The sequence below is a fragment of the Salmo salar genome, chromosome 02 (assembly GCF_965601325.2).
Source record: "Salmo salar chromosome 02, fSalSal1, whole genome shotgun sequence".
NCBI lineage: Eukaryota > Metazoa > Chordata > Actinopteri > Salmoniformes > Salmonidae > Salmo > Salmo salar.
The window spans coordinates 24,834,247-24,858,559 of NC_138292.1; the positions used below are offsets into that span (position 1 = coordinate 24,834,247).

General features: G+C 47.5%; 1 protein-coding gene across 1 annotated transcript in view; it reads left to right on the top strand.

Moving 5' to 3' along the window:
* The window catches only part of LOC106577338 (transmembrane protein 145-like), a 95,809-nt gene that overhangs the window by 62,822 nt on the left and 8,674 nt on the right, over positions 1 to 24,313 (top strand). The window contains exons 2-9 of the mRNA XM_014155305.3: positions 12,118 to 12,192; positions 12,706 to 12,783; positions 16,680 to 16,766; positions 18,610 to 18,711; positions 20,655 to 20,739; positions 21,283 to 21,354; positions 22,373 to 22,441; positions 22,834 to 22,914. Coding sequence (XP_014010780.3) covers positions 12,118 to 12,192; positions 12,706 to 12,783; positions 16,680 to 16,766; positions 18,610 to 18,711; positions 20,655 to 20,739; positions 21,283 to 21,354; positions 22,373 to 22,441; positions 22,834 to 22,914 — 649 coding nt within the window. The remainder of the gene's footprint in view (positions 1 to 12,117; positions 12,193 to 12,705; positions 12,784 to 16,679; positions 16,767 to 18,609; positions 18,712 to 20,654; positions 20,740 to 21,282; positions 21,355 to 22,372; positions 22,442 to 22,833; positions 22,915 to 24,313) is intronic.

Consider the following 24,313-nt stretch of genomic DNA (forward strand, 5'->3'; position numbering starts at 1 on the left):
GGTAGGGTAAACAGAGAAGGTGACTGCAGGTAGGGTAGACAGAGCAGGTGACTGCAGGTAGGGTAGACATCACAGGTGACTGCAGGTAGGGTAGACAGAGCAGGTGACTGCAGGTAGGGTAGACAGAGCAGTTAGGGTAGACAGAGCAGGTGACTGCAGGTAGGGTGGACAGAGCAGGTAGGGTGAACAGAACAGGTGACTGCAGGTAGGGTAGACAGAGCAGGTGACTGCAGGTAGGGTAGACAGAGCAGGTAGGGTAGACAGAGTAGGTGACTGCAGGTAGGGTTGACAGAGCAGGTGACTGCAGGTAGGGTAGACAGAGCAGGTAGGGTTGACAGAGCAGGTGACTGCAGGTAGGGTAGACAGAACAGGTGACTGCAGGTAGGGTAGACAGAGAAGGTGACTGCACTTAGGGTTGACAGAGCAGGTAGGGTAGACAGAGCAGGTGACTGCAGGTAGGGTAGACAGAGCAGGTGACTGCAGGTAGGGTACACATAGCAGGTAGGGTAAACAGAACAGGTGGCTGCAGGTAGGGTAGACAGAGCAGGTGACTGCAGGTAGGGTAGACAGAGCAGGTAGGGTGAACAGAGCACGTGACTGCATTTAGGGTAGACAGAGCAGGTAGGGTAAACAGAACAGGTGGCTGCAGGTAGGGTAGACAGAGCAGGTAGGGTGGACAGCAGGTGACTGCAGGTAGGGTAGACAGAGCAGGTAGGGTAAACAGAACAGGTGACTGCAGGTAGGGTAGACAGAGCAGGTGACTGCAGGTAGGGTAGACAGAGCAGGTGACTGCAGGTAGGGTAAACAGAGAAGGTGACTGCAGGTAGGGTAGACAGAGCAGGTGACTGCAGGTAGGGTAGACATCACAGGTGACTGCAGGTAGGGTAGACAGAGCAGGTAGGGTACACATCACAGGTGACTGCAGGTAGGGTAAACAGAACAGGTGACTGCAGGTAGGGTAGACAGAGCAGGTGACTGCAGGTAGGGTAGACAGAGCAGGTAGGGTAGACAGAGCAGGTGACTGCAGGTAGGGTAGACAGAGCAGGTGACTGCAGGTAGTGTAGACATAGCAGGTAGGGTAAACAGAACAGGTGGCTGCAGGTAGGGTAGACAGAGCAGTTGACTGCAGGTAGGGTAGACAGAGCAGGTAGGGTAACAGAGCAGGTGACTGCAGGTAGGGTAGACAGAGCAGGTAGGGTAAACAGAACAGGTGGCTGCAGGTAGGGTAGACAGAGCTGGTAGGGTGGACAGCAGGTGACTGCAGGTAGGGTAGACAGAGCAGGTGACTGCAGGTAGGGTAGACAGAGAAGATTAATACAGGTAGGGTAGACAGAGCAGGTAGGGTAGACAACACAGGTGACTGCAGGTAGGGTTGACAGAGCAGGTGTCTGCAGGTAGGGTAGACAGAGCAGGTGTCTGCATGTAGGGTAGACAGAGCAGGTAGGGTAGCGAACCAGGTGACTGCAGGTAGGGTAGACAGAACAGGTGACTGCAGGTAGGGTAGACAGAGCAGGTGACTGCAGGTAGGGTAGACAGAGCAGGTAGGCTGCATGTAGCAGGTAGGCAGAGCAGGTAGGGTAGACAGAGCAGGTGACTGCAGGTAGGGTAGACAGAGCAGGTAGGGTGGACAGAGCAGGTGACTGCAGGTAGGGTAGACAGAGCAGGTAGGGTAAACAGAACAGGTGTCTGCAGGTAGGGTAGACAGAGCAGGTGACTGCAGGTAGGGTAGACAGAGTAGGTAGGGTAGACAGAGCAGGTGACTGCAGGTAGGGTGGACAGAGCAGGTAGGGTAAACAGAACAGGTGACTGCAGGTAGGGTAGACAGAGCAGGTGACTGCAGGTAGGGTAGACAGAGCAGGTAGGGTAGACAGAGCAGGTGACTGCAGGTAGGGTAGACAGAGCAGGTGACTGCAGGTAGGGTAGACATAGCAGGTAGGGTAAACAGAACAGGTGGCTGCAGGTAGGGTAGACAGAGCAGGTGACTGCAGGTAGGGTAGACAGAGCAGGTAGGGTAACAGAGCAGGTGACTGCAGGTAGGGTAGACAGAGCAGGTAGGGTAACAGAACAGGTGGCTGCAGGTAGGGTAGATAGAGCAGGTAGGGTGGACAGCAGGTGACTGCAGGTAGGGTAACAGAGCAGGTAGGGAAACAGAACAGGTGACTGCAGGTAGGGTAGACAGAGCAGGTGACTGCAGGTAGGGTAGACAGAGCAGGTGACTGCAGGTAGGGTAGACAGAGAAGGTGACTGCAGGTAGGGTTGACAGAGCAGGTGACTGCAGGTAGGGTAGACAGAGCAGGTGACTGCAGGTAGGGTAGACATCACAGGTGACTGCAGGTGGGGTTGACAGAGGAGGTAGGGTACACATCACAGGTGACTGCAGGTAGGGTAGACAGAACAGGTGACTGCAGGTAGGGTAGACAGAACAGTTGACTGCAGGTAGGGTAAACAGAGCAGGTGACTGCAGGTAGGGTAGACAGAGAAGATTAATACAGGTAGGGTAGACAGAGCAGGTAGGGTAGACAACACAGGTGTCTGCGGGTAGGGTAAACAGAGCAGGTAGGGTAAACAGAGCAGGTAAGGTGGACATAGTAGGTCGGGTAGACAGAGCAGGCAGGGTAGACAGAGCAGGTAGGGTAGACAGAGCAGGTAGGGTAGACAGAGCAGGTAGGGTGGACAACACAGGTGACAGCAGGTAGGGTGTACAAAGCAGGTAGGGTAGACAAAGCAGGTAGGGTAGACAGAGCAGGTGACTGCAGGTAGGGTAGACAGAGCAGGTAGGGTAGACAGAGCAGGTGACTGCAGGTAGGGTGGACAGAGCAGGTAGGGTAACAGAACAGGTGACTGCAGGTAGGGTAGACAGAGAAGGTGACTGCAGGTAGGGTTGACAGAGCAGGTAGGGTAGGGAGAGCAGGTGACTGCAGGTAGGGTAGACAGAACAGGTGGCTGCAGGTAGGGTAGACAGAGCAGGTGACTGCAGGTAGGGTAGACAGAGCAGGTAGGGTGAACAGAGCAGGTGACTGCAGGTAGGGTAGACAGAGCAGGTAGGGTAAACAGAACAGGTGGCTGCAGGTAGGGTAGACAGAGCAGGTAGGGTGGACAGCAGGTGACTGCAGGTAGGGTAGACAGAGCAGGTAGGGTAAACATGAAGGTGACTGCAGGTAGGGTAGACAGAGCAGGTGACTGCAGGTAGGGTAGACAGAGCAGGTGACTGCAGGTAGGGTAGACAGAGAAGGTGACTGCAGGTAGGGTAGACAGAGCAGGTGACTGCAGGTAGGGTAGACAGAGCAGGTGACTGCAGGTAGGGTAGACATCACAGGTGACTGCAGGTAGGGTAGACAGAGCAGGTAGGGTACACATCACAGGTGACTGCAGGTAGGGTAGACAGAACAGGTGACTGCAGGTAGGGTAAACAGAGCAGGTGACTGCAGGTAGGGTAGACAGAGCAGGTAGGGTACAGAGCAGGTGACTGCAGGTAGGGTGGACAGAGCAGGTAGGGTAAACAGAACAGGTGACTGCAGGTAGGGTAGACAGAGAAGGTGACTGCAGGTAGGGTTGACAGAGCAGGTAGGGTAAGGGAGAGCAAGTGACTGCAGGTAGGGTAGACAGAGCAGGTGACTGCAGGTAGGGTGACAGAGCATGTAGGGTGAACAGAGCAGGTGACTGCAGGTAGGGTAAACAGAGCAGGTAGGGTAAACAGAACAGGTGGCTGCAGGTAGGGTAGACAGAGCAGGTAGGGTGGACAGCAGGTGACTGCAGGTAGGGTAGACAGAGCAGGTAGGGTAAACAGAAAAGGTGACTGCAGGTAGGGTAGACAGAGCAGGTGACTACAGGTAGGGTAGACAGAGCAGGTGACTGCAGGTAGGGTAGACAGAGAAGGTGACTGCAGGTAGGGTAGACAGAGCAGGTGACTGCAGGTAGGGTAGACAGAGCAGGTGACTGCAGGTAGGGTAGACATCACAGGTGACTGCAGGTAGGGTAGACAGAGCAGGTAGGGTGGACAGAGCAGGTGACTGAAGGTAGGGTAGACAGAGCAGGTAGGGTAAACAGAACAGGTGTCTGCAGGTAGGGTAGACAGAGCAGGTGACTGCAGGTAGGGTAGACAGAGTAGGTAGGGTAGACAGAGCAGGTGACTGCAGGTAGGGTGGACAGAGCAGGTAGGGTAAACAGAACAGGTGACTGCAGGTAGGGTAGACAGAGCAGGTGACTGCAGGTAGGGTAGACAGAGCAGGTAGGGTAGACAGAGCAGGTGACTGCAGGTAGGGTAGACAGAGCAGGTGACTGCAGGTAGGGTAGACATAGCAGGTAGGGTAAACAGAACAGGTGGCTGCAGGTAGGGTAGACAGAGCAGGTGACTGCAGGTAGGGTAGACAGAGCAGGTAGGGTAACAGAGCAGGTGACTGCAGGTAGGGTAGACAGAGCAGGTAGGGTAACAGAACAGGTGGCTGCAGGTAGGGTAGATAGAGCAGGTAGGGTGGACAGCAGGTGACTGCAGGTAGGGTAACAGAGCAGGTAGGGAAACAGAACAGGTGACTGCAGGTAGGGTAGACAGAGCAGGTGACTGCAGGTAGGGTAGACAGAGCAGGTGACTGCAGGTAGGGTAGACAGAGAAGGTGACTGCAGGTAGGGTTGACAGAGCAGGTGACTGCAGGTAGGGTAGACAGAGCAGGTGACTGCAGGTAGGGTAGACATCACAGGTGACTGCAGGTGGGGTTGACAGAGGAGGTAGGGTACACATCACAGGTGACTGCAGGTAGGGTAGACAGAACAGGTGACTGCAGGTAGGGTAGACAGAACAGTTGACTGCAGGTAGGGTAAACAGAGCAGGTGACTGCAGGTAGGGTAGACAGAGAAGATTAATACAGGTAGGGTAGACAGAGCAGGTAGGGTAGACAACACAGTTGTCTGCGGGTAGGGTAAACAGAGCAGGTAGGGTAAACAGAGCAGGTAAGGTGGACATAGTAGGTCGGGTAGACAGAGCAGGCAGGGTAGACAGAGCAGGTAGGGTAGACAGAGCAGGTAGGGTAGACAGAGCAGGTAGGGTGGACAACACAGGTGACTGCAGGTAGGGTGTACAAAGCAGGTAGGGTAGACAAAGCAGGTAGGGTAGACAGAGCAGGTGACTGCAGGTAGGGTAGACAGAGCAGGTAGGGTAGACAGAGCAGGTGACTGCAGGTAGGGTGGACAGAGCAGGTAGGGTAACAGAACAGGTGACTGCAGGTAGGGTAGACAGAGAAGGTGACTGCAGGTAGGGTTGACAGAGCAGGTAGGGTAGGGAGAGCAGGTGACTGCAGGTAGGGTAGACAGAACAGGTGGCTGCAGGTAGGGTAGACAGAGCAGGTGACTGCAGGTAGGGTAGACAGAGCAGGTAGGGTGAACAGAGCAGGTGACTGCAGGTAGGGTAGACAGAGCAGGTAGGGTAAACAGAACAGGTGGCTGCAGGTAGGGTAGACAGAGCAGGTAGGGTGGACAGCAGGTGACTGCAGGTAGGGTAGACAGAGCAGGTGACTGCAGGTAGGGTAGACAGAGCAGGTGACTGCAGGTAGGGTAGACAGAGAAGGTGACTGCAGGTAGGGTAGACAGAGCAGGTGACTGCAGGTAGGGTAGACAGAGCAGGTGACTGCAGGTAGGGTAGACATCACAGGTGACTGCAGGTAGGGTAGACAGAGCAGGTAGGGTACACATCACAGGTGACTGCAGGTAGGGTAGACAGAACAGGTGACTGCAGGTAGGGTAAACAGAGCAGGTGACTGCAGGTAGGGTAGACAGAGCAGGTAGGGTACAGAGCAGGTGACTGCAGGTAGGGTGGACAGAGCAGGTAGGGTAAACAGAACAGGTGACTGCAGGTAGGGTAGACAGAGAAGGTGACTGCAGGTAGGGTTGACAGAGCAGGTAGGGTAAGGGAGAGCAAGTGACTGCAGGTAGGGTAGACAGAGCAGGTGACTGCAGGTAGGGTGACAGAGCATGTAGGGTGAACAGAGCAGGTGACTGCAGGTAGGGTAAACAGAGCAGGTAGGGTAAACAGAACAGGTGGCTGCAGGTAGGGTAGACAGAGCAGGTAGGGTGGACAGCAGGTGACTGCAGGTAGGGTAGACAGAGCAGGTAGGGTAAACAGAAAAGGTGACTGCAGGTAGGGTAGACAGAGCAGGTGACTACAGGTAGGGTAGACAGAGCAGGTGACTGCAGGTAGGGTAGACAGAGAAGGTGACTGCAGGTAGGGTAGACAGAGCAGGTGACTGCAGGTAGGGTAGACAGAGCAGGTGACTGCAGGTAGGGTAGACATCACAGGTGACTGCAGGTAGGGTAGACAGAGCAGGTAGGGTACACATCACAGGTGACTGCAGGTAGGGTAGACAGAACAGGTGACTGCAGGTAGGGTAGACAGAACAGGTGACTGCAGGTAGGGTAAACAGAGCAGGTGACTGCAGGTAGGGTAGACAGAGAAGATTAATACAGGTAGGGTAGTCAGAGCAGGTAGGGTAGACAACACAGGTGACTGCAGGTAGGGTAGACAGAGCAGGTGTCTGCAGGTAGGGTAGACAGAGCAGGTGTCTGCATGTAGGGTAGACAGAGCAGGTAGGGTAGACAAACCAGGTGACTGCAGGTAGGGTAGACAGAGCAGGTGACTGCAGGTAGGGTAGACAGAGCAGTTGACTGCAGGTAGGGTGGACAGAGCAGGTAGGGTAAACAGAACAGGTGGCTGCAGGTAGGGTAGACAGAGCAGGTGACTGCAGGTAGGGTAGACAGAGCAGGTAGGGTGGACAGAGCAGGTGACTGCAGGTAGGGTAGACAGAGCAGGTAGGGTAAACAGAACAGGTGTCTGCAGGTAGGGTAACAGAGCAGGTGACTGCAGGTAGGGTAGACAGAGCAGGTAGGGTAGACAGAGCAGGTGACTGCAGGTAGGGTGGACAGAGCAGGTAGGGTAAACAGAACAGGTGACTGCAGGTAGGGTAGACAGAGCGAGTGACTGCAGGTAGGGTAGACAGAGCAGGTAGGGTGGACAGAGCAGGTGACTGCAGGTAGGGTAGACAGAGCAGGTGACTGCAGGTAGGGTAGACATAGCAGGTAGGGTAAACAGAACAGATGGCTGCAGGTAGGGTAGACAGAGCAGGTGACTGCAGGTAGGGTAGACAGAGCAGGTAGGGTAACAGAGCAGGTGACTGCAGGTAGGGTAGACAGAGCAGGTAGGGTAACAGAACAGGGGGCTGCAGGTAGGGTAGACAGAGCAGGTAGGGTGGACAGCAGGTGACTGCAGGTAGGGTAACAGAGCAGGTAGGGTGAACAGAACAGGTGACTGCAGGTAGGGTAGACAGAGCAGGTGACTGCAGGTAGGGTAGACAGAGCAGGTGACTGCAGGTAGGGTAGACAGAGAAGGTGACTGCAGGTAGGGTAGACAGAGCAGGTGACTGCAGGTAGGGTAGACAGAGCAGGTGACTGCAGGTAGGGTAGACATCACAGGTGACTGCAGGTAGGGTTGACAGAGCAGGTAGGGTACACATCACAGGTGACTGCAGGTAGGGTAGACAGAACAGGTGACTGCAGGTAGGGTAGACAGAACAGGTGACTGCAGGTAGGGTAAACAGAGCAGGTGACTGCAGGTAGGGTAGACAGAGCAGGTAGGGTGAACAGAGCAGGTGACTGCAGGTAGGGTAGACAGAGCAGGTAGGGTAAACAGAACAGGTGGCTGCAGGTAGGGTAGACAGAGCAGGTAGGGTGGACAGCAGGTGACTGCAGGTAGGGTAGACAGAGCAGGTAGGGTTGACAACACAGGTGTCTGCGGGTAGGGTAAACAGAGCAGGTAGGGTAAACAGAGCAGGTAGGGTAGACAGAGCAGGTCGGGTAGACAGAGCAGGCAGGGTAGACAGAGCAGGTAGGGTACACAGACCAGGTAGGGTAGACAGAGCAGGTAGGGTGGACAACACAGGTGACAGCAGGTAGGGTGGACAAAGCAGGTAGGGTAGACAAAGCAGGTAGGGTAGACAGAGCAGGTAGGGTAGCCAACACAGGTGACTGCAGGTAGGGTAGACAGAGAAGGTTGGGTAGACAGAGCAGGTGACTGCAGGTAGGGTGACAGAGCAGGTATGGTTGACAACACAGGTGACATCAGGTAGGGTAGACGGAGAAGGTAGGGTAACAGAGCTGGTAGTGTAGATAACACAGGTGACTGCAGGTAGGGTAGACAGAGCAGGTAGGGTAGATAACACAGGTGACTGCAGGTAGGGTTGAGAGAGCAGGTAGGGTAGATACCACATGTGACTGCAGGTAGGGTAGACAGAGCAGGTAGGGTAAATAACACAGGTGACAGCAGGTAGGGTAGAGTGCAGGTTAATACAGGTAGGGTAGACAGAGCAGGTAGGGTAGATAACACAGGTGACAGCAGGTAGGGTAGACAGAGCAGGTAGGGTTGACAAGAGCAGGTTAATACAGGTAGGGTAGATAACACAGGTGACAGCAGGTAGGGTAGACAGAGCAGGTAGGGTATATAACACAGGTGACAGCAGGTAGGGTAGAGAGCAGGTTAATACAGGTAGGGTAGACAGAGCAGGTAGAGTAGATAACACAGGTGACAGCAGGTAGGGTAGACAGAGCAGGTAGGGTAGACAAGAGCAGGTTAATACAGGTAGGGTGGACAGAGCAGGTAGGGTAGACAAGAGCAGGTTAATACAGGTAGGGTGGACAGAGCAGGTAGGGTAGACAAGAGCAGGTTAATACAGGTAGGGTAGACAGAGCAGGTAGGGTGAATAACACAGGTGACAGTAGGTAGGGTAGAGAGCAGGTTAATACAGGTAGGGTAGACAGAGCAGGTAGGGTAGATAACACAGGTGACAGCAGGTAGGGTAGACAGAGCAGGTAGGGTTGACAAGAGCAGGTTAATACAGGTAGGGTAGATAACACAGGTGACAGCAGGTAGGGTAAACAGAGCAGGTAGAGTAGATAACACAGGTGACAGCAGGTAGGGTAGACAGAGCAGGTAGGGTAGACAAGAGCAGGTTAATACAGGTAGGGTGGACAGAGCAGGTAGGGTAGACAAGAGCAGGTTAATACAGGTAGGGTGGACAGAGCAGGTAGGGTAGACAAGAGCAGGTTAATACAGGTAGGGTGGACAGAGCAGGTAGAGTAGATAACACAGGTGACAGCAGGTAGGGTAGACAGAGCAGGTAGGGTGGACAGAGCAGGTTTTTGGTGATTGCAGCCCTGTTCCTTCCCTTATGTTAATTTGTTCGTAGATGCAAATATACATGGTGTATGTGAGCAAATTTCACACATAAAATTGTCTTCATTTGAACACAAAATATACTGTAAATAAAAAAAATACCTGATACAGTAACAACATTTATATATGTGTGTATTCTTAGAAAAAAAAATACAATAAATACAATAGATTGAATAGCTGAATTCCCACCGAAATCCCAGAACTTTATTCATTATGTGCTATAATTCACTATCTGATGGATTATAAAAATGTGAAAAGTTTGGAGTATCTTTATCCATTGTTCAACTATTGCATTTAAGGGGAATATTTTTTTATTTATCTTTTAACAATTTTGATGACCATTTCCACGTTATTGGGTAAGAACAGAGTAAAACAGGACTGCATGGCCGGAAGTGCTCAGCAGCTGCGAACGTCAGGCCCCAAACAGCCCAGCCAAATAGAGAAGAGGTCGTAGATACAGAAGGACAGAAAGACAGCTAGAGCGAGAGAGATGGTCAATACAAATGGAAAGACGTTAACCTGTTTGGCCTGGAGGGTCTAAAATTAGATCAATATGTCTGTGCAACACAGATTAATTTACAGGGTTGGGTGTGTGCGCGTGTGTGTGCATGTGAAAGAGAGAAGGAAGTAGAAAGGAGTGTGTATTTCTGAGAGTGCGGTGACTCTCATGGTTTCTATGGCAGCTGCAAACTCGGGCAGCATGTGTCAGTTGCTATGACAATAATGGGGGGAATGGAGGTTTGGTGTGTGTGTCTGAGCCTAACAAGGGGGTCTTTCACAGTCCTTGGGCAGTCATATGATATACCCCAGGCACAGCCCCCAGTCCCACCACCTCTCCTCCTTTGTGACTGCTCTGTAGTCATGGATACACCTTTAACCTAGGATAATACAATCTAGGACAATAAAATACATTGAAGTGCAGTATGTACTACTGTATGTAGTATGTAGTACTGCAGGTCTGGAAGTTAGGCCTCTTGATATACAGTACCAGTCAAGTTTGGGCACACCTACTCATTCAAGGGTTTTTCTTTATTTTTACTATTTTCTACATTGTAGAATAATAGTGAAGACATCAAAACTATGAAATAACACAAAATATATTTTATATTTGAGATTCTTCAAAGTAGCCACCCATTGCCTTGATGACAGCTTTGCACATTCTTGGCATTCTCTCAACCAGCTTCATGAGGTAGTCACATGGAATGCATTTCAATTAACAGGTGTGCCTTGTTAAAGGTTCATTTGTGGAATTTCTTTCCTTCTTAATGCTTTTGAGCCAATCAGTTGTGTTGTGACAAGGTAGGGGGGGTATACAGAAGATAGCCCTATTTGGTAAAAGACCAAGTCCATATTATGGAAAGAACAACTCAAATAAGCGAGGAGAAACAACAATCCATCATTACTTTTAAAACATGAAGGTCAGTCAATTTAAAGAAGTTTCTTCAAGTGCAGTCGCAAAAACTATCAAGGCTATGATGAAACTGGCTCTCATGAGGACCCCCACCGGAAAGGAAGACCCAGAGTTGCCTCTGCTGCAGAGGATAAGTTCATTAGAATTAACTGCACCTCATATTGCAACCCAAATAAATGTTTCACAGAGGTCAAGTAACAGACACATCTGAACATCAACTGTTCAGAGGAAACTGTGTGAATCAGGCCTTCATGAACGAATTGCTGCAAAGAAACCACTACTAAAGAACACCAATAAGAAGAAGAGACTTGCTTGGGCCAAGAAACACGAGCAATAGACATTAGACCAGTGGAAATCTGTCTTTTGGTCTGATGAGTTCAAATTTGAGATTTTTGGTTCCAACCGCCGTGACTTTGTGAGACGCAGAGTAGGTGAACGGATGATCTCTGCAAGTGTGGTTCCCACCGTGAAGCATGGAGGAGGAGATGTGATGGTGTGGGGGTGTTTGTTGGTGACACTGTCAGTGATTTATTTAGAATTCAAGTCACACTTAACCAGCATGACTACCACAGCATTCTGCAGCGATACGACATCCAATCTGGTTTGCCCTTAGTGGGACTATCATTTGTTGACCCAAAACACACCTCCAGGCTGTGAAAGGGCTAATTGACCAAGCAGGAGAGTGATGGAGTGCTGCATCAGATGACCTGGCCTCCACAATCACCCGACCTCAACCCAATTGAGATGATTTGGGATGAGTTAGACCGCAGAGTGAAGGAAAATCAGCCAACAAGTGCTCAGCATATGTGAGAACTCCTTCAAGACTGTTGGAAAAGCATTCTTCATGAAGCTGGTTGAGAGAATGCCAAGAGTGTGCAAAGCTGTCATCAAGGCAAAGGGTGGCTACTTTAAACAATATAACATATATAAAATATATTTTGATCTGTTTAACACATTTTTGGTTATTACATGATTCCATATGTGTTTTTTCATAGTTTTGATGTCTTCACTATTATTCTACAATGTAGAAAATTGTAAAAATAAAGAAAAACCCTTGAACGAGCAGTTGTGTCCAAACTTTTGACTGGTACTGTATGGCTGAGTGTGTTAACTGTTAACTACAGATGGCTTACTCTCTGACATATGGCTATGGATTTGCTCGCTATCTATGAGATATAGTGCAGCTGTAAGTTCAACCTTTTCTGTGTTGTTTAAAATGATCAATTCTATACAGCCTGTGTATGTGTCTGTCAGCCTACATCTGCAGGACAGCCCATTGACTGACCCTGCTGCAGTGCCTTATGGAAGGACAGTGAAGCACTGTATACCATCAGCTCTATATCTTGACATGATGCTGGTTGAGTATTACAGCCAGGTTTTCCTGCTCTCTTCCCCATCTCACCTTCATCTCCCCCTCTCCTCTCCCCATTCTCTACCCTATGCCCCTCTCTCCCTCCTCCTCCTCGGCCCGTCTCTGGTTCCCCACTCTAAACAGGACTGGTTGTTCCTCACTCGCTTCTGTTTTCTCACTGATTTTGGACGTCTGGACTTCCGGTTCCGCTACCAAAAGGTCAGGTTATAGGTCAACTGACCCCCTATCTATCATTCTCTTTTCTTATTTTGTTTCATCAGTATTGTTGGCTCTCTCCTTCTTAGTGAGTTGCTCTCTCTCTCTCGCTCTCTCTCATATTGTCCCCCTGTACCCTATTCTTTTCTTATTTTCTGTCTGACAAACTTTGTTTTACAAGTCATCCTTCATCATCTTTCCTCTATGTCCATCTCTCTCTTGTCTCTCTCCTCACTGATTCATTTTCTCTCCCTCTCTCTCCTCACTCTTTCTGTCTTTGGTAGTTGTATCTACCTTTGTCTGTTCCTGTTATATTCTCCATACATTTACCCTCTCCTGTCCTGTCCTCTCCTCCTCTCTGGCCTCTCCTCTCCTCTTTTTTATTTCTGTCCTCCTTTCTGTGTTACTCTGGTTGCTGTTAGTGGTCTGCAGACTTTGAGGCAGTCTGGTGTTAATCTTAGGCCTCCTTTTCCCATTCCTTCCCTCCTCCATTCTCTCATTCTCTCTCTCCTCTAGTCGCGGTGCTGTCAGAATATATTGCTCTACTTTGATGACAGCTCTCAGTGGCCAGCTGTGTACAAGAAGCCGGACAAGGTGAGAAACCACTACTCTGTATCACGCTTGGCGTGTGTGTGTGTGTGTCTTCCTGTGTATATATATATATATATATATGTATGTGTGTTTCCATCTGCTCTGTTTTACCTGACCATGCTCCTTCTGTGATCTGGGCAACATTGTGTGTACAGGCATTTCTGTTTCTTTATATGGAGTTAGTTCCATAGAAATAGAATGAATAGAACGGGCTTGGACGCTCTAACCCTGGCAATTTGACTGGTAAACTCATGGGTACACTCGCAATCACTGCCTGGTATTGTGATGCAATAATTTCCATGGTATTTTGGAATGTTCTATCAACTGATGGATGCAGTAAAGAGGTCAATCGAACTCGACCAAAACAATGGAATTGCCATGAAACGCGTGGGGGAAAGGGCCGTGGGCAAAAGATCCTGAGTCTCCTCATTGCGCCTCAGCAAAATGATCCTACATTTAGGCTATTGTTTACATGTGTATTTCACACTATGTTGAGGTAAAAATCGGAATATAAGGCTTGTATGGATGTCAAACCCAATGCATGTTTATGTCATTGTTACCAATCAACTGCATTACAGTTACAAATGACTGACTACCACCACCGATTTCTGTATGCTAACCAGCTTATACAAACAGGAGTTAGCATTTAGCAGTCTTCTAAACCTGAAAAGGGACAACTTCTACATGTTATGCAGCGAAAACAGCCAATTGTTTTTTTTGTAATATCAGTTGAGTTTACTCAACAAATCACAGCACATTTTGAAGGGTACACTTCCTGCTTTTACTTCCTGGCATAGCCAGTTGATATTCAGATATTCACATCATATGAAGGAATTCCCCACGACCACACCCACAAATTGGGGGAAACAAACATTCTTTCCCATTGACCTCCATTGTAAAAGAGCTAACTTCATGGTCTACTTTTGTTTGTTATACAGAAATAACAAAACATTCCGAAAAGCTGCTGTGTTGTTCAATGCACATGTAACCAGGTCAAAATTCCCAACCTACGGTTCGCAATGCTCACACTTAGAGAAATAGATCATTTGAAAAGAGTCCTGTGGCCTCAGGCTATTCGGCCCTAATCTATGGATTTCACATGACTGGGCAGGGGTGCACCCATGGGTGGACCTGGGAGGGCATAGACCCACCCACTGAGGAGCCAGGCCCAGCCAATCAGAATTAGTTTTTCCCCACAAAATGGCTTTATTACAGACAGAAATACCCTTCAGTTTCATCAGCAGTCTGGGTGGCTGGTCTCAGACGATCCCGCATGTGAAGAAGTTGGATGTGGAGGTCCTGGGCTGGCATGGTTACACATAGTCTGCGGTTGTGAGGCCGGTTGGACGTACTGCAAAATTCTGTAAAACGACATAAGATGCGGCTTATGGTAGAGAAATTAACACATTTTCTGGCAACAGCTCTGGTGGACATTCCTGCACTCAGCCTGCCAATTGCACACTCCCTCAACTTGAGACATCTCTGGCATTGTGTTGTGGCCTTCTATTGTCCCCAGCACAAGGCGCAGCTGTGTAATTATCATGCTGTTTAGTCAGCTTATTGATATTCCACACGTCAGGTGGATCGATTATCTTGGCAAAGGTGAAAGGCTCACTAACAGGGATGTAAACAAATCAGTGCATAAAAGTTGAGAAATAAGCTTTTTGTACATATGGAACATTTCGGGGATCTTATTTTTCAGCTCATGAAATGTGGGACTAACACTTTAAATGTTGCATTTATATTTTTGTTCAATATACACTACCGTTCAAAAGTTTGGGGTCACTTACAAATTTCCTTGTTTTTTAAAGAAAACCAAAAAAATGTGTCCATTGAAACAACATCAAATTGATCAGAAATACAGTGTAGACATTGTTAATGTTGTAAATGACTATTGCAGCTGGAAACGGCAGATTGTTTATGTAATATCTACATAGGCGTATAGAGGCCCATTATCAGTAACCATCACTCCTGTGTTCCAATGGCACGTTGTGTTAGCTAATCCAAGTTTATCATTTTAAAAGGCTAATTGATCATTAGAAAACCCTTTTGCAATTATGTTAGCACAGCTGAAAACTGTTGTCCTGATTAAAGAAGCAATAAAACTGGCCTTCTTTAGACTAGTTGAGTATCTGGAGCATCAGCATTTGTGGGTTCGATTACAGGCTCAAAATGGCCAGAAACAAATAACTTTCTTCTGAAACTCGTCAGTCTATTGTTGTTCTGAGAAATGAAGGCTATTTCATGAAATTGCCAAGAAACTGAACATCTCGTACAACGCTGTGTACTAATCCCTTCACAGAACAGCACAAACTGGCTCTAACCAGAATAGAAAGAGGAGTGGGAGGCCCCGGTGCACAACTGAGCAAGAGGACAAGTACATTATAGTGTCTAGTTTGAGAAACAGATGCCTCACAAGTCCTCAACTGGAAGCTTCATTAAATAGTACCCGCAAAACACCAGTCTCAAGGTCAACAGTGAAGAGGCGACTCTGGGATGCTGGCCTTCTAGGCAGAGTTGCAAAGAAAAAGCCATATCTCAGACTGGCCAATAAAAATAAAAGATTAAGATGGGCAAAATGACACACACTGGACAGAGGAAGTTTGGGAAAAAAAGTGTTAAGGACCTACGAATCTAAGATTGAGGTGTTCAGATCACAAAGAAGAACATTCGTGAGATGCAGAAAAAATGAAAAGATGCTGGAGAAGTGCTTGACGCCATCTGTCAAGCAAGTGGTGGAGGCAATGTGAAGGTCTGCGGGTGCGTTGGTGGTGGAAAAGTGGGAGATTTGTACAGGGTAAAAGGGATCTTGAAGAAGGAAGGCTATCCCTCCATTTTGCAACGCCATGCCATACCCTGTGGACTGTGCTTAATTGGAGCCAATTTCCTCCTACACCAGGACAATGACCCAAAGCACAGCTCCAAACTATGCAAGAACTAATTAGGGAAGAAGCAGTCAGCTGGTATTCTGTCTGTGCTGGCCACTCCATTATAGTCACCGGATCTCAACCCTATTGAGCTGTTGTGGGAGCAGCTTGACCGTATGGTACGTAAGAAGTGTCCATCAAGCCAATCCAACTTGTGGGAGTTGCTTCAAGAAGCATGGGATGAAATTTCTTCAGATTACCTCAACAAATTGACAGCTAGAATGCCAAAGGTCTGCAAGGCTTTAATTGCTGCAAATGGAAGATTCTTTGACGAAAGCAAAGTTTGAAGGACACAATTATTATTTCAATTAAAAATCATTATTTATAACCTTGTCAACGTCTTGACTATATTTCCAATTCATTTTTCAACTATTTTCATGTATGTTTTCATGGAAAACAAGGACATTTCTAAGTGACCCCAAACTTTTGAACGGTAGTGCATATATCACATTTTGCTAAAACATTGCTCTTTCCTTTAAATGGCTCTACTGTTAGTGGTGGATCCTTGGCAGCAATGAGATGTTACAATTCCTCTCTTGAAGGCTTCATCATTCACTGACGTACGTTGGCAACTACAACTGGAGCAAGGAGTGAGAGTGAGCCTAACCCCCCCCCCCCCAAAAAAAAAAAATCTGTTTAAAACTATTCCTGTACTGCCCGTTCTTGTGGACTGTCACATCCTGTCCCAATCTTGACTCTAGAATATCACTTTGATTCCTGCCGGAATCCCGCGTGACCTGCAAGACCCACGGGAGTCCTTTTCTACTTGCGACGTTCTATCTAATACCAACTGGGACTATGGGTGGACTCAAAATGGCTGCCAGTCCACTGATTATGCCATCATTGACTTGAATGGAGATGCCCTTTCTATTCATTCTATTTCTATGGTTAGTTCGTCCAGTACCTGTGCATAATGTGATGTGTGTATGACACCGTTTATTTATTAATCTTTACCGTATTTCTTGACCGCAGGACTGCTACCAGAAGGAGGCAGTGTTGAGGCCAGAGAATAACCAGGTTATCAACCTGACCACACGCTACACCTGGTCTGGCTGTGTGGTAAGAACATGGACAACCTCCTCTACAGCTCTCTGTCTTATATAGTGCATTCAGAAAGTATTCATACCCATTGACTTATTCCACATTTTGTTGTGTTACAGCCTGAATTCAAAATGAAATAGATTAAATATAAAAATACACACATACCACATAATGACAAAGTGAAAACATGTTTTTAGAAATGTTTTGTAAATTTATTGAAAATGAAATATCAGACCCCTTTGCTATGACACTCCAAACTGAGTTCAGGTGCATTCCGTTTTCTTTGGTCATCCTTGAGATGTCGCTACAACTTGATTGGAGTCCACCTGTGGCCAATAAAATGGTTTGGACATGGTTTAGAAAAACACATCGGTGTGTATATATAAGGTCCCACAGTTGATAGTGCATGTCAGAGCAGAAACTATACCATGAAGTCCAGGGAACTGTCCGTAGAGCTCTGAAGGAGAATTGTGATGTGGCATATATCTGGGGAAGGGTATAAAACAATTTCTAGTGTTGAAAGGCTCCAAGAGCACAGTGGTCTCCATCATTAGGAAATTAGGAAAATCATTAGGAAAAAATATGGATCTACCCAGACTCTGCCTAGAGCTGGCTGTCCGACCAAACTGAGCAACTGGGCAAGAAGGACCTTGGTCAGGGAGGTGACCAAGAACCCATTGACCACTCTGACAGAACTACAGAGTTCCTTGGCTGAGATGGGAGAACCTGCCAGAAGGACAACAGTCTCTACAGCAGGGGTATTCAGCTATTTCCTTACGAGGTCCGGAGCCTGCTGGTTTTCTGTTCTACCTGAAAGTTAATTTTACCCAAATCAGTCCCTGATTAAAGGGCAACAAGGAAAAAATGCAGTGGAATTAGCTTTGAGGTCCAGAGTTGAGTTTGAAGGCTTTATAGCACTTCACCAATCTGGGTTGTTGGGAGAATCGTCAGACGGAAGCTACTCCTGAGAAAAAGGCACATGACAGCATGCCTTTAGTTTACAAAAAGGCACATGAAAGACTGAGATCATAAGGCAAAAGGCCAATTTAACTATTTGGCCCGAATGCAAAGTGCTATGTCTGGAGAAAACCAGGCATAGCTCCTCACCCGTCTAACACCATCCCTTCCGTGAAGCATGGTGGTGTCAGACTCATGCCATGGGGATGCTTTTCAGCAGCAGGGGCTGGGAGACTGGTAAGGATAGAGCGAACAATGAATGGAGCCAAATACAATCAAATTCTTGATGAGAACCTGCTTCAGAGTGCAAACGACCTTCAAAATGGGGCGAAGATTTACGTTCCAACAGGACAATGACCCCAAACATACAGCCAAAGTAACTCTGGATGTGCAAAGCTGATACAGACATACCCAAGACGACTCAAAGCGGTAATCGCCTCGAAAGGTGCTTCTACAAAGTAATGACTCAGGTGTGAAAACATATGTAATTGAGATATTTCTGTATTTAATTGTCAATAAACTTGCGAAAATGTCTAAACATCTTTTCACTTTCCATATGGGGTATTGTGTGTAGATGGGTGAGGAATAAAATATATTTAAACAATTTTTTATTCAGGCTGTAACACAACAAAATGTGGAATAAGTCTAGTGGTATTAACACTTATTGAAGGCACTGTATATGTGGGCTTGTCTTGTATGTTTGCCTATGGGACTGTGGTTGTTTTTAGTTATTCAGTTATAACTAAAAGAGCTAGCTATTTTGAGGTGTGAGGAGTATGTGTATGTGAGACCGAGGTGTCTGGGTGTAACTCCCTCATTGGAAATGTGTTAGGATGTGTTGATTCAATGTGTTTTTGAAATATTAACTCTGTCTCTCTTTGTTTCTGCTGTCTCTGTCTCTAAGGTGGAAGGAGAGGGGGATGAGGAGGTGCTGAGTTGTGTGGGAGGTCGTAGTTTCCGCTCGGTGAGGGAGAGATGGTGGTACATCGCTCTCAGCAAGTGTGGGGTGAGCACCTACCTTTCACTTCTCACTGATGGCTAGCGCACACAGACATTGTTACTCTGATGACACCCCCCCCCCCCCCCCCCCCCCCACACACACACACACACACACATAACAAATACACTAGCAGATTGACATACACTGAGTGTACAAAACATTAAGAACACCTGCTTTTTCCATGACAGAGTGACCAGGTTAATCCGGGTGATAGCTATGATCCCTTATTGATGTCACTTGTTAAATCCATTTCAATCAGCGTAGATGAAGAGGATGAGACGGGTTAAAGGATTTTTAAGCCTTGAGACAATTGAGACATGGATTGTGCACCATTCAGAAGGTGAATGGGCAAAACAAAAAATTATTGTGCTGGGTTTTTCATGCTCAACAGTTGTCTGTGTGTATCAAGAATGGTTCACCACCCAAAGGACATCCAGCCACCTTGATACAAGTGTGGGAAGCATTGGAGTCAGCATGGGCCAGCATCCCTGTGGAAAGCTTTTGACACCTTGTATAGTCCATGCCCTGACGAATTGGGGGGGAGGGGGGTGCAACTCAATATTAGGAAGGTGTTTGGTATGCTCAGTGTAGATCTTCTCTGTATGCGTGCTTTTGTGTGTGCATATGGATGCACAAGTGTGTGTGTGTGTGTGTGTGTGCGCCTGTGTGTTGTGGCAGGGCCAGTGTATCCACACACTGACGGGCAGTGTTGTGGTGTTAGTAGAGAGTGAGTGTTTGTGAAGAGGGACAGACAGGATTGAAGCGGATGTTTCCTGGAGAGTGTGTTGTGTTGTCACGGCAGCAAGTGGAGGGCTGTTGACGGACATGATGCCTAATGGTGTAGGACTGAAGTTAAAGCTCTGTCTCCGGCCCACATGGCCCCAGGGACTCTCCCCGTCTCACCCCGCCATACCTCGCCTGCACACTGCCAATATAATACACGCCTTCCACCCTCTCTCAGTTCTTACTCTCTCTCTCTTTCTCTTCACCTCTTTCTCTCATTCTTACTCTTTCTTGTTCACTCACTCTTTGAATCTCTCCTTTACTGTGGCCTTCTTTCTCTGCGTCACTTCATCTCCTCTCACTGCTCTGTCTCTCATCAATGTCTCTCTCTCTCCCTCCAACCCAGTCCTGCCTGTCTCCTCTCACTGCTCTCTGTCTCTCTCCCTCTCTCCCAGTCCTGCATGTCTTCTCTCACTGCTCTCTGTCTCTCTCCCTCTCTCCCAGTCCTGCATGTCTTCTCTCACTGCTCTCTGTCTCTCTCCCTCTCTCCCAGTCTTGGCTGTCTCCCCACTGCTCTCTGTCTCTCTCCCTCTCTCCCAGTCCTGCCTGGCTAGTATTGATTTTGTGACAGTGCACGCTTCATGCTCCTCACTCTTTCTGATGGAGGTACTGAGATGGAGTCTTGGCTGGCAGATGAAATCAAAGGTTTTTTTCTCTCACTTACAGCACAACAACACAAACTCCAGAGGCTTTGAACTCCTCTCTGTGAAATGAGCTCTTTGTGCACTCACTATCACTCCATCTAACTCCCAGCTCTCTTCCTCTGTCTCTCTCTCTCTTCCTCTGTCTCTCTCTCTCCCTCTCTTCCTCTGTCTCTCTCTCTCCTCCTCTGTCTCTCTCTCCCTCTCTTCCTCTGTCTCTCTCTCCCTCTCTGTCTCTTCCTCTGTCTCTCCCTCTCTTCCTCTTCTTCTGTCTCTCTCTCTTCCTATGTCTCTCTCTCTCCCTCTCTTCCTCTGTCTCTCTCTCCCTCTCTGTCTCTTCCTCTGTCTCTCCCTCTCTTCCTCTTCCTCTGTCTCCATCTCTTCCTCTGTCTCTCTCTCCCTCTCTGTCTCTTCCTCTGTCTCTCCCTCTCTTCCTCTTCCTCTGTCTCTCCCTCTCTTCCTCTGTCTCTCTCTCTCCCTCTCTTCCTCTTCCTCTGTCTCTCCCTCTCCGTCTCTGTCTCTCAGGGAGAAGGTTTGCAGCTGGAGTACGAGATGAAGCTGACCAATGGCCAGTCTTTCTGGACACAGCATTTCTCTGCAGACGAGTTTGGTGAGAACGACACAGATTACAGAATGAACGTTAATGGCTCGTCCAACACTATTTAACACGGCCAATAAAGCATATTAAAATGAACAAATGATTATAAGGAAGGAATGGATGAATGAATTAATGATGATGGATTAACATGAGCGGAATGGGTAAAAAGGAAAAAGGGACTCAGTTTAGAAAATGACAATATTAAGCTACTCTCTTATTCTGATGTTCTAATGACCTCTCTCTTTCTGTCTCTCTGTTGCTCTCTCTTTTCCCCTCACTCCCTCCCTCCCCCTCTCTCTCTCATCACCATCTCACACCCTCTATCTGCCCTCTCTTTCGCGCTTTCGATTTCACCCTCCATTTCTCCCTCTCTTTCTCCCTCACATTCTCCCTCTCTACCTCTCTCTCTTTATCTCTCTCTCTTTATCTCTCTCTCTACCTCTTTACCTCTCTCTCTACCTCTCTTTCTCTACCTCTTTACCTCTCTTTCTCTACCTCTCTCTCTCTGTTTCTACCTCTCTCTACCTCTCCCTAACCCCATGCCTCTATTCTCAGGGATCCTGGAAAGTGACATCACGTTCCTGGTTATCTTCTCCCTGGTCTTCATACTCTCGTGTTATTTTGCCTGTAAGTGCCTGAGGAACATCATCAGATCTCGTCTTCCTCACACCAGAAAAGCACTTAGCAGCCAATCCTAACCTGAGATCTCTGCTCTTAACTCCCATCTTCACACAAATGTCTCATTGGCATTAATGCACCAATGCACCAAACGTCAGAATTAGTGCTAGTCCTTTCTGGAATGAAGACAAAGAGTAGAGGAATAGAGCTTGTCATTATGGAGTCATGGGGGCATGTCTTTCTGGAATGAGGGAAGAGTGGCCCCCTCTCTGGTGGAGGAACTTGTCATTAGGGCTGAACATGTAGAAGCCAGCCGGGGAAAGTAAAGTGGGGCAGATAAAGGGAAGGCAGATGTGACAGAGTTTCAATATGGAGAGTATCTTCTCAGATAATACAGCCCATGTGTCTACAAACACACAGACCCCTGCTGCACATACTAATGCCTAATACACCACTCCCCTCTCTCTCCCTCTCTCTCATTCCCTATCCTTCTCTTTACATTACCATCTCTGTTTTTGTGTCTCTGTCACGGCATCTTTCCCTTCTAACCCACCGCTCTCTCTCTTTTCATCTGTCGCTCTCTCTTTTCATCTGTCGCTCTCTCTCTTTTCATCTGTCGCTCTCTCTTTTCATCTGTCGCTCTCTCTTTTCATCTGTCGCTCTCTCTTTTCATCTGTCGCTCTCTCTTTTCATCTGTCGCTCTCTCTCCTCTTCATCTGTCGCTCTCTCCTTCATCTGTCGCTCTCTCCTTCATCTGTCGCTCTCTCTCCTCTTCATCTGTCGCTCTCTCCTTCATCTGTCGCTCTCTCTCCTCTTCATCTGTCGCTCTCTCTCCTCTTCATCTGTTGCTCTCTCCTCTTCATCTGTCGCTCTCTCCTCTTCATCTGTCGCTCTCTCTCCTCTTCATCTGTTGCTCTCTCCTCTTCATCTGTCGCTCTCTCCTCTTCATCTGTCGCTCTCTCTCTCTCCATCTCCCTCTCCTCTTCATCTGTCTCTTTATTTGTCTCTCGCTCTCTATCTCTCCTAGATAATCTGAAAGGAAGGCAGCTTCTCCATACGACATATAAGATGTTTATGACTGCGGCTGGTGTAGAGGGTGAGTGTGGACCACAACTCCACACACACACACGCACACGCACACGCCACACACACACACACACACACACACACACACACACACACACACACACACACACACACACACACACACACACACACACACACACACACACACACACACACACACACACAGGCGGCCGGTTGCAGCAGCATCACCATCTGACTCACACACTGCAGTTGTTGGCATCTCAGACATGGTAATGACTCCTTCTGATTATCATAGATATGAACCACTGCTTCAGCACCATACAGATAGCTCCCTGTCTCTGTGTAGGGTAGGACTGCTGCTGCTATATGCAGCTCTGCAGTGCAGAACAGTGAAATATCCCTCTCTCTTTCTCTCCCTCTCCTCCCTCCTCCTCCCCTCAGTTGTCAGCCTTCTGTTCCACTGTATCTACTGGGGCCTGTATGCCAGAGATGGAGTGGGCAACGGCAGTCTCAAGATAATGGGTGAGTCTGATCATCACAAACACCCTGATAAAGGATGTAAAGCAGAAACACCCTGATAAAGGATGTAATCAAGAAAAACCCTGATAAAGGATGTAATCCAGAAACACCCTGATAAAGGATATAATCCAGAAACACCCTGATAAAGGATGTAATCCAGAAACACCCTGATAAAGGATATAATCCAGAAACACCCTGATAAAGAATATAATCCAGAAACACCCTGATAAAGAATGTAATCCAGAAACACCCTGATAATGGATGTAAAGCAGAAACACCCTGATAAAGGATGTAATCTAGAAACACCCTGATAAAGGATGTAATCTAGAAACACCCTGATAAAGGATGTAATCCAGAAACACCCTGATAAAGGATGTAAAGCAGAAACACCCTGATAAAGGATGTAATCTAGAAACACCCTGATAAAGGATGTAATCCAGAAACCCCCTGATAAAGGATGTAAAGCAGAAACACCCTGATAAAGGATGTAATCAAGAAACACCCTGATAAAGGATGTAAAGCAGAAACACCCTGATAAAGGATGTAATCAAGAAAAACCTTGATAAAGGATGTAAAGCAGAAACACCCTGATAAAGGATGTAATCCAGAAACACCCTGATAAAGGATATAATCCAGAAACACCCTGATAAAGGATGTAATCCAGAAACACCCTGATAAAGGATATAATCCAGAAACACCCTGATAAAGGATATAATCCAGAAACACCCTGATAAAGAATATAATCCAGAAACACCCTGATAAAGAATGTAATCCAGAAACACCCTGATAATGGATGTAAAGCAGAAACACCCTGATAAAGGATGTAATCTAGAAACACCCTGATAAAGGATGTAATCTAGAAACACCCTGATAAAGGATGTAATCCAGAAACACCCTGATAAAGGATGTAAAGCAGAAACACCCTGATAAAGGATGTAATCAAGAAAAACCCTGATAAAGGATGTAAAGCAGAAACACCCTGATAAAGTATGTAATCTAGAAACACCCTGATAAAGGATGTAATCCAGAAACACCCTGATAAAGGATGTAAAGCAGAAACACCCTGATAAAGGATGTAATCAAGAAACACCCTGATAAAGGATGTAAAGCAGAAACACCCTGATAAAGGATGTAATGCAGAAACACCCTGATAAAGGATGTAAAGCAGAAACACCCTGATAAAGGATGTAATCAAGAAAAACCTTGATAAAGGATGTAAAGCAGAAACACCCTGATAAAGGATGTAATCCAGAAACACCCTGATAAAGGATGTAATCCAGAAACACCCTGATAAAGGATATAATCCAGAAACACCCTGATAAAGGATGTAATCAAGAAAACCCCTGATAAAGGATGTAATGCAGAAACACCCTGATAAAGGTTGTAAAGCAGAAACACCCTG